This window comes from Eriocheir sinensis, chromosome 54 (genome assembly GCF_024679095.1).
Source record: "Eriocheir sinensis breed Jianghai 21 chromosome 54, ASM2467909v1, whole genome shotgun sequence".
NCBI lineage: Eukaryota > Metazoa > Arthropoda > Malacostraca > Decapoda > Varunidae > Eriocheir > Eriocheir sinensis.
Window position 1 is genome coordinate 301,812 of NC_066562.1, and position 10,689 is coordinate 312,500.

General features: G+C 44.2%; 1 protein-coding gene across 5 annotated transcripts in view; it reads left to right on the top strand.

Moving 5' to 3' along the window:
* LOC126983490 (lethal(3)malignant brain tumor-like protein 3) overlaps positions 1–10,689 on the top strand; it is a 20,519-nt gene continuing 9,830 nt past the window's right edge. Inside the window, exons 1-6 of one of the 5 annotated variants that reach the window (XM_050836230.1) lie at positions 1–184; positions 2,500–2,618; positions 4,556–4,753; positions 5,300–5,498; positions 6,722–6,951; positions 10,236–10,505. In XM_050836230.1, coding sequence (XP_050692187.1) covers positions 2,520–2,618; positions 4,556–4,753; positions 5,300–5,498; positions 6,722–6,951; positions 10,236–10,505 — 996 coding nt within the window. In that variant the 5' untranslated portion in view covers positions 1–184; positions 2,500–2,519. Of the gene's footprint in view, positions 314–945; positions 1,371–2,499; positions 2,619–4,555; positions 4,754–5,299; positions 5,499–6,721; positions 6,952–10,235; positions 10,506–10,689 lie in introns of those variants that run through there. The other 4 variants (XM_050836234.1, XM_050836231.1, XM_050836232.1 and 1 more) reach the window with 4 other exon arrangements.

Below are 10,689 nucleotides of genomic sequence, written 5' to 3' on the forward strand. Positions count from 1 at the left end.
AATAGCCTTCCTGCACCTCCCACAGCTTGCAGGCCTATCAATCATGGCATAAAACTCGTATTTATGAAGGTTTTGGAGTCCAAGCGAGCTGGGGAGGATAAGGAAATAGGAAAATGAGAGATATTTGGGGAAGCATCTGGCTGTTCCATTTACCTCCCCGGAGTGACTCTTGGCCCACGGTGAGGTAGGCGTCCTGGCCCTCCTCTTCTTTTCCTAATAACTCGGTATATATCGCTTGTTACCATTGCCTAGTGCTCGTTTTGGCATTTTCAGGGTGTGGTCCATCTAGTGTGCGTGGTGTGTGCGTCCTGGGGTGAGTCTCCACGTTGTTCTTGTGTGAAATGTGCAAGGGACAGGGCCAGGCTGGGGAGCACATCCTCGAGCACTTCGCCGCTCACACTCACATTTGACAAGGCTTTACTCGGGGTTGTGGGCCTTTCCGTTGGTGCTTTCATGACCCTGCTGTTAGTTTGACCTTTCCTTTGTAAAACTGAACCTGAAAAAACACTCATGACAGCCCGACTCATCTCCTTTTTGGCATTTGAAAATAGTTGGTGTGAGAGGCGGAGGCGTCTGAGAACACCGACCTGGGATCAGCTGATGCAGGCCTCGTCGCGGGCAGTATGACTTCTCGCCAACAAAAATCATTATCTCTCCCCTTCCACCGTGGCCCAATGATCATAACATCCGTAAATACCTTCTTACAGGACTATTTATTCATATGGTTGCAGTAATTTCCCCCGAGGCTCGAATATATGGCTGAAAACATGGAAAGACTGGGTGGCAGGCAGGCCGTGGAGGGGGGGTGGCAGAGGGCCAGCGGTGGCTTGATGATTCCAACAAAAATCATTATCATTCCACATCCGCGGCGACCCAATGATTACAACATACGTAACTGCCTTCTTACAGTACTATTGATTCATATGGATGTGGTAATATCCCCCGAAGCGTGATTATATGGCTGAAAACATGGAAAAACTTGTTGGCTGGCAGGCCGTGGAGGGGGGGTGGCAGAGGGTCCCCAGAGGCTGGATAATTCCTCTGTAATATGGAGTTGGGCGAGCACCCAGGCACTAACCAGCTTAAATATCGGCACATCACGAGTAACTGAGTGGAATGGGATATAAAACACTCCACGGTCAAGGTTTTATCCACCAAGTGACACCCCCCAGGCCTGCATTGTATCTACGACCCATTTGGCACATTGCAAACCTTGGAAACCTGATATCACGCACCCCAGGCAGCCACCATGACCCTCACACCTCGAACACGGGCCATGAAGAACGTTTCCATTGACCTAACATGACCTGATGGTTCTAATAGTTGTAAACCCAGTTCAGGAGGCATTGACCTTGGGTGGGCCAAGCCAGGTATTGACCAAGACAGAAAAAAAAATGTGCACTTGTTTTGGGATTGTGGAAGCTTGTGAAGGTTTAAGTGTTTGTGGATTTTCATGTTTGTTCATCTAGCTTAGGTAGTTTGTTGTGGTGTGTTAGTGAAGGTTGGGTTAGTGCCCTCCTTGCCTATTAGAAATAATGAAAAAAGTAACTGATATAATGAACCCCTGCATTTTGAGTTTGACAGCTTGTTAAGATACTAAACTTATATAGGTTCTCATGGTTGGATGCCTAGTTTGTTCTGTCCTACTGTTAGTGCTTTCCGTGCCTCAGAGTGTACTTAATTTAACTTACTCCTGTTTTGTTTTTTGTTTTTATATTCTGGCAGCTTTGGAAGGTATTGAGTTGATGTGGCTTTTTTTGTGTTTATTCATCTTTAGTCTGTTCTGCTGTGTTAGTAAAGGTTAGGTTATTGACTTCCTTGCCTTAGAGAGATGCTGTAAAAAGTAATTGATATAACTTGTTCATATATTGTAGCTTTGACAGCTTGTGAAGGTATATATTTAATATATGTGGATTTTCATGTTTAGACATCCATTTCATTCTCTTCATGTGTTAGTGCTTTCCTTGCCTAAGAATATAAATAAAGGAACTTACTCCTATTTTTTATTTATTATTATTATTATTTTTTTGCAACGTGTGAAGGTATTAAGTTGATCTGGCTCTCTGGTATATTCTATAGTCTGTTCTGCTGTGTTAGTGAAGATTAGGTTACTTTTTTGTTTTATTCATTTATTTAATTATATATTTATTTTATCTAGTCATTTCTTTTTGTTTTGTCTTTATTTAGCGACAATAATTGATGATTTCTTTTATTATTTTTTTCTGTTTTGTTTAGTGTCGCTGTTTTGTTGATCATTAATGCCATTTTGGTCCATATTCTTTTAGGTATCAGGTTCCCATTATGACTATTTCCTGAGGCCACAGAAAATTAATCAGATTTTCATGGGCGTTTTTTTCAATACAAGAAGCAAAAACCATGTAAAACTATCACCAGGGCCACAAAACAGCCCATGAAAAGCCCAGCAACTTCTACGAGAGTTGTTTTAAAACGTGAACTGAGGAGTCAAAACGTTTGATAATATGTCCTTTTGTCTTCCAGCAAGGGATGTAGAAGTCACAATGGCTGACCAACCTCAGCCAGAGAAGCCTCCCGGTAAGGTGGATGGCAAGGGCAAGGAGCCGCAGAAGTTCCTCTACCTACAGCTACAGCAAGACAGGGTGAGTGAGGCGGCAGGATTTGTGTTATTATTAGATTAGTATTAGTGTTACTATTATTATTGTTAGTGTATTAGAAGAAGAAGAAGAAACAGCACGAGATAATAATAAGAGAAATATAAAAAAAAGATCATGGGGACGAAAAGATAAGCAAGAAAGAATTGGTAAAGAAGAACAAGAAAGAACAAAATGGAAGAAAAACACGCAAAGCAAACATGAGTGGAATGAGGGCAAAGGAGTTTGTGTGTGTATTTACTAGTTGTATTTACCTAGTTGACATACAGGAAGAGAGCTACGCTTGTGCCGTTCCATCTCTATATCCTCTCTTGTCCAACTTTTCCTTAAAATCATGAATGTTTCTTGCACAAACCACCTCCTCCTCCAGCCTATTCCATAGCTCAATGCTTCTGTTTGGAAAGCTAAACTTTTTCACATCTCGCCTACACGTGGTCGCCCTCAACTTCTTTCCATGTCCTCTCGTTTCTCTCTCGTTCCACACACACAGGTCCTCTCTGTCCAAATGCTCCACTCCGCTCGCCACCCTGTACACCGTTATCAGGTCTCCTCTTTCTCTTCTCTCCAGGGTTGTGAGCCCCATACTATTGAGTCTCTCCTCATAAGTCCGATCTCTAAGTTCCAGTAGCATTTTAGTTGCCACTCTGTGCACTCTTTCCAGCTTTCTTATGTTCTTCTTTTTGTGAGGAGACCAGACCACTGCTGCATACTCCAACCTTGGCCTTATCATTGTAACTATTATTTCCTTCATCATTTCCTCATCCAAATACACAGATGCCATCCTTAATGTTCTTCAGCAAATTCAGTTTGTCCCGTTATCCTGTTGATGTGTTTGTCCAGTGACATGTTTTCTGAGACAGTCACTCCCAAATTTTTTCTTCCACTCCTCTGCATATTATCTCACGTCCCATCTTATAATCATATTCACATCTTCTTCCTCCCCTACCAAATTCTATTTTTTTTACATTTCCCGAGGTTGAACTCCATCTGCCATGTACCACTCCACTCCCATATTTTATCCAGGTCCCTCTGTGTGTGTGTGTGTGTGTGTGTGTTATGTGGGAAAAATGTTTGGTATTTATAATGTTTAACTAATATGATTTTAGTTAAACAGGTCAAAAGAAAATAGAAGGATTGCTCTAGTACTATAAGTTTCACCTTCCCTCTTGCCCTGTCCCAGCTCTCCTTCCTTCCCTCACATCCATTCTTCAGACTCTCAACAATGCATGGCTGTTGAGTGTGTATTGACCTCCTCTGAGACCTGGGAGTCATTACAAGCCATATTCTTAAACATTTCGGTTCCCAAGCACACTTAGAGGCTTCATAGGAGTTTTGGGCATTTCTAGAGGTAGTTTTAAGACCCGTCTGGTAGTTTAACCCTTCTTCTGTACCATGAATCCAAAAGAACACTCATTAGAACCTGACTGATCTCCTTTTTGGACTTTGGAAATAGTTGATGTGTGTGGTGGAAGTGTCTGACAGTACCTACCTACAAGTCTGCATAGTCCAGTGTATTCCAAAAAACACCCATGTTGTACCCTCCCTCCCTCCTTCCCATAAACCTCCTCCACCCACAGCACAGCAGGAGCAGGGGTGTGGAGTCGGAGATGGAGTCAGAGTCACTGGAATCACCTACTTTTGGCCGGAGTTGAAATTGGAGTGGAAGTCGGTAAAGATGTCTCCAACTCCGACTCCTACATATGATGTCGTGTGGCTAGGTGTGGTATGGTTTGATTTGCTTACCACTGTACTGCACAATAGGGGAAGGGGGAAGGAGTTAGTCACAGTCTCAACCTTAAAATTTCCTGGAGTCGTCGGAGTCAAAATTTTCCCTATCTGACTCCACACCCCTGAGCAGGATGGCCATGTTTCACCTACCCTCCCTTCCCTTCCCTCTTATGTTAACCTGAGTCTCGCGCCCACAGACAGGCGATGGGACAGGGCGGGTGGCAACACTGGTGGGTGGCCGCGGGGGCACCGGTCCGGCCCACTTCATCCCACTGACGGCTAAGCTGAACTCCATCTCAGTCTTGGGATCTGGGCCGAGGGCATCCCGGGGCGCTGTGTCCATGGCTGCCTCCCGCACGCTGGCCGCTGGCAGGAAGAACAGCAGTAGCACCAGCGTCAGTATCTCTTGTTGTTTGGGGTATAGGGGGTAGTTGTCGGTTAGCTTTGTTTGATTATATATTGTTATTTCAGTGACTAACCAAACCTGAGAACACTTCAACCCATACAACCCTGAATCCATCGATCTACTCTCTGTATTTATCTATATTTTGCATTGTGTGTATTTCCTCTCTTCTGTGAGTAAGTCTTTTCATGGGGGAGTATCAGGACATTCCTTCAACTACTAGGGATCATTTTTCTGCTTTTTTGTACATTAAAGGAAGCAGCTCAAGGCCAAAAACATGAAGGGAAAAGCAAAAACAGTAGAATTATGTGTCCCTCTGTATGCTTTTGTGATGGCAGCGTGTTGTGGACCATCTTATTTGTCTGTTTTACCTTTATTTGTCTTCCTGTGCAAACCCCCACACTCACACAGCTGTCACCTCACCTCACACCCTTCCTGACCATTTTGCTTGTTTGTTTTACCTTCACCTGTCTTATTTGCAAACTCACACATTCATACAGCCATCACCTCACCTCACCCCCTCCCTGCCTCACCCCAGAGCACTGCCGTCGTCACCATGGCAACTGGGCGGCCCGTGGTGGCAACAGCAGTGAGCGTGGCGCCAATGCGATGCGGCACAGCGACGGTATCAAGCCCCAGGCCGGTCATGGCTTCCCCCGTCACCACCGTCACTGCAAAGTCCAGCAGCTCAACGCCCATCGTCCGCAAGGCTCACACGAATGTCATGGTGTCCTCGGGTGAGTCTTGGAGGGACGGGAGAAGCTTAGGGTTGAGGAGGAAGAGGAGGAGAAGGAGGAGGAGGGTTTGAAAATTATGCAGCTGTAAGAAAATATTATTCCCATCTTGTCTCCTCCTCTTCTACTCCTTCTACTACTACTTCTACTACTACTTCTACTGCTACTTCTACTTCTACTACTACTACTACTACTACTACTACTACTACTACTACTACTACTACTACTACTACTACTGCTACTACTACTACTACTGCAACTGTTATAGTAGTGCCATCCTTAACTGAGGGCTGTGGTGGGGTAAGGGCTGGGTGGGGCCTGTGACCAGCCTTGCCAGGTCTCCCAAACCCGCAATGCGTAGCTTCTGTGATATATGTAAAGGCATCACAAATGATAAAACACACACCAATACAAGTTTAACGTAGATATTATGATATATCAAAGAAAAGTAAACTATTTAAGTGTATGATATTTATACGGCGATTAAGAAATGTGGCATACATATTTTACAGTGGTGCTAAGAAAAGTTATTACTTTTATTTAACTTTGGCTGCAGTTCTAAGGTTGATAAGGAGAATAACAATACTATTTATCAGATAGTTTGAAGGAACAAAAGTAGAAAATATATTTTCTTAATAAAAATAAATGTTAAACCTCTCACGAGTGGCAGCACTCCCACCGACCCAGCCTGACATGAGTCATGTGTCAAGTGTTTCTATGGAGATGTGACAGCACTGGAGACAGCAGATGCCCCGCCCCAACCACACCCTGGCCCTCATTTAGAGGCGGTAGTACTATACTACTACTGCAGCTACTACTAAAAATTCTCATCCTGTCTCCTCCCTTCCTCTCCTATTTTTTCTACCTCCTTCTTAATCTCAAACAGCAACTCCCTCGAGGGAGAGAGGGAGAGCATTCCATTTTTTTTCATTCGTCCATTTTTTCTCTCGCCTCTCCTTTCTTCCCTTCCTCTCCTCTCTCACTCCTTCACTCCTCTCTCCCACTCTTTCCTCCACTTCTCACTCACTCCTCTCCTCCCTTATTCCCTCCCTTCTCTTCTTCCTCCTCTTCCTTTCCTCGTTTCTTCCCTCCCAGCTGTTCCTCCTCCCCTTCTCTCCCCTCCTCCTCCTCCTCCTCCTTCCTCCTCCTTAAATAAAGTTGATTTTCACTCTCTCTCTAGACCAAGCTAATGACCCTAATCTCCCCCCTTTCCCCCCTTCCCCCAGGCATCACCCGGCCCGCAACCTCACCCAGTGCCGCCACCATCACTGTTTTGGGGGCCAGTGGGGGACTGTCTGGCTCGGCTCCTGTCCTGCGGCCCAACACATCCCAGGGCGCTTCACCTCACCCGCCAGTCATCCTCCACACATCCAAGGTCCCCCAACCATCCTCATCGCCTTCCCCCGGAGCTGGCAAGGGCATATCACCGCGCCTTGTACCCATTCCACTCACCCAGGTAAATCTCTCATACCCATTCCACTCACCCAGGTAGTAGTAGTAGTAGTGGTAGTAGTGGGTCTGGGGATAAAGCTCTGCAACGCCTCCCCATCTGTGTTTGGTCTGGTGCATGGGAGGGATCCAGTAACTTGTGTATTGTAAGTCAGTTTTCTTTACCACTTAACTTGGCTCTCTTCTTCCACATTCTTCTGATCAGGTCTTTCTTGACTTCACTTTCTGTTGGGTCTAGTTTTTTTTTTTAAGTAATGATAGTTCCTCTAAAATGTCCACCTTGTTTTCTTGGTGTGGCTGCGTTAGTACTGGGTATTGTTCAATGTAGCAAAAAGTGTTCCAAGTCCTCTAGTTCAGGCAAACTCTTCTACCCATTCCAGTCACACAGGTAACTAGCTTGTATTCATTCCAGTCACACAGGTAACTTGCTTGTTTTCATTCCAGTCACCCAGGTAACTTGCTTGTATTCATTCCAGTCACACAGGTAACTAGCTTGTATTCATTCCAGTCACACAGGTAACTAGCTTGTATTCATTCCAGTCACACAGGTAACTAGCTTGTATTCATTCCAGTCACACAGGTAACTAGCTTGTATTCATTCCAGTCACACAGGTAACTAGCTTGTATTCATTCCAGTCACACAGGTAACTAGCTTGTATTCATTCCAGTCACACAGGTAACTAGCTTGTATTCATTCCAGTCACACAGGTAACTTGCTTGTATTCATTCCAGTCACACAGGTAACTTGCTTGTATTCATTCCAGTCACACAGGTAACTTGCTTGTTTTCATTCCAGTCACACAGGTAACTAGCTTGTATTCATTCCAGTCACACAGGTAACTAGCTTGTATTCATTCCAGTCACACAGGTAACTAGCTTGTATTCATTCCAGTCACACAGGTAACTTGTATTCATTCCAGTCACACAGGTAACTAGCTTGTATTCATTCCAGTCACACAGGTAACTAGCTTGTATTCATTCCAGTCACACAGGTAACTAGCTTGTATTCATTCCAGTCACACAGGTAACTAGCTTGTACCCATTCCACTCACCCAAGTAACTAGCTTGTACCCATTCCACTCACCCAAGTAACTAGCTTGTACCCATTCCACTCACCCAGTAGCTCTCACCTGCAGTCCTTCCACTCACCCATAGGCACAGAAGAAGAGGAAAGAGATGAAAGCCAAAATTAAAGGAGTAAAGTTCATCAGAAACCCGTAAGAGAGAACCGAAAAAAAGCGAAGGAAAATGGGAAAAAATAGGAAAAAAATGTGTGGAAAATCGAAAGGAAAACAAGAAAACAGAAAGATAACACAAGAAAAGCCACAAAACATAACAAGTGATAAAAACAGAGGAGAGAGAGAGAGTATATGTCGGAGAGGAGGGAAAACGAAGGAGTAACTAAAGGAAGACGAGAGAAATGGGAATAGGAGGATAGGAGAGAAGAAAAGGGAGTAAAGAATGAAAGGAGGAAAGAAGAAACAGTGGAAGAAAAGAAGGGAAAGAGAGGAAGGAAAAGAGATTAAAGGAAGAACAAGTGGAGAGAAAATTGAAGGAATGGAGGAGATGGAGCAAGGAATTAGAGAGAGAGAGAGAGAGAACAAGGAGGGAAAAGGAAAAAAAAAGACTAAGGAAGAATTGTTTGTATGTATTTACCTAGTTGTATTTACCTAGTTTTGAAATACAGGAAAATAACCGTACTAGGCTCGTGCTGTCCTGTCTCCATAACGCTTATTATCCAGTTTGGCTTTAAATTCATGAATCGTTTTTGCACACACAGTCTCCTTGTCAAGTCCGTTCCATGTTGTTATGCTTCTGTATGGAAAACTGTATTTCTTGATGTCTCTCCTACAGTTGCTCTTCTTCAATTTCTTACCATTGCCTCTTGTCACACTTCTGTCATGTACCACTAGGTCTTCCCTGTCCAATTTCTCCAATCCCTCAATGCTCAATGCTCAGTTGCTATTAGGTCCCCTCTTTCTCTTCTGTTCTCCAGTGTTGTTAGTCCCAATTTCTCCAGTCTATCTTCATAAGTATGTTCTCTCAGAGTTTCCGGTAATTTAGTCGCTGCTCTTTGTATTCTTTCCAACTTTCTAATTTCTTTCTTCAATCTAGGTGACCACACTAATGCTGCATATTCCAGTCTTGGACGTATCATCGATGTTATTAGTTTCTTCACCATTTCTTCATCTAAATATGTAAATGCTGCTTTTATGTTTCTAAGAAGATTGTATGTTTTCCAAAGGATAACTTATCTGTTATGATCACTCCCAGATCTTTTTCTTCAGTTTTTTTCATGATTCTTTCATTACTCAGAGTAGTTCCCCGATATTCGTCTACTGCTCTTACCAAACTCCATCACGCTACACTTCTCTGTATTGAATGTCATTTCCCATTTGTGTGACCATTCGCTTATTCTATCGAGATCTTGGCTCAGGGCTACACAGTCATCTTCATTAGCCACCCTCCTCATTATTTTAGCATCATCAGCAAACATATTCATATAGCTTGTCACCCCTTCTGTCATGTCATTAATATAAATTACAAACATAATCGGAGCCAGCACCGATCCTTGGGGGACTCCACTCGTCACTTCCATCCAGCTTGATTTATTATTCTTGATTACTGTTCTCATTTCTCTCTTTGTCAAAAAGTCCATAATCCAATCCAATATTGAACCACCCAGACCTCCAACATGATTACGTTTCCATATTAATCGCTTGTGTGGTACTTTATCAAACGCCTTCTTTAAGTCCAGATACACACAATCTGCCCAACCACCTCTCTCCTGTATTATATCAATTACTCTTGAATAGAAGCTGATCAGATTAGTTACACAAGACCGCCCTCCTTTGAATCCGAATTGGCTATTTGTTAATATACTGTTTTCTTCTAAATACTCCACCCATCTGTTTTTTATAATTTTCTCACACATCTTTGCTACTACACTTGTTAATGACACTGGCCTATAGTTCAACGGGTCTTCCTTACTTCCTCCTTTATGTATTGGGACGATGTTAGCCCTCTTCCAGTCTCTCGGTACCTTCCCTTGTGCTAGTACCGAGAGACTGGAAGAGGGCTAACATTGTCCCAAACCATACTCGGATACTCCACATTGCACCCAGCCATATCACAGTCACACCACATATCACACTCAAATTAAGGCCATCTCACATCGTGACTATATATCGCCGCTATAGTAAATCGTTTCACAACACCACTTTGTAGTTGACGTGAGGGGTGGAAACGCCTGACAATACCAACCTAACACCTTATTATTATCCTCCACAGGTCCGCACGGGGGTCAGCAACAAGGCGGTTCTCTCCTACAGCGCTCTCCTACAGGCAGGGGCAGGTTCAGGGGTGGGGGGGGCAGGCCTTGGGGGTAGCGGGGCGGGGACCAACAGTAGCGTGAGTGGCGGCAGTAACCCCAGTGGCAAGAAGGAAGGACATGCCTCCCCTCAGCCCCTCCTCCTCCAGACTGCGTCGGCGGGGGGGGTGAAGGGTGCCAGCCCCCTCGCCAAGACAGGCGCCGCGACCATAAGCATCATCACGGGGAAGGTACAACACTTTTTTTCCCTTTTTACAGTTTACTTTGAAAGTATTAAGTTATGCTCCATTGCCATTTGTGTTTCTCTCTCTCTCTCTCTCTCTCTCTCTCTCTCTCTCTCTCTCTCTCTCTCTCTCTCTCTCTCTCTCTCTCTCTCTCTCTCTCTCTCTCTCTCTCTCTCTCTCTCTCTCTCTC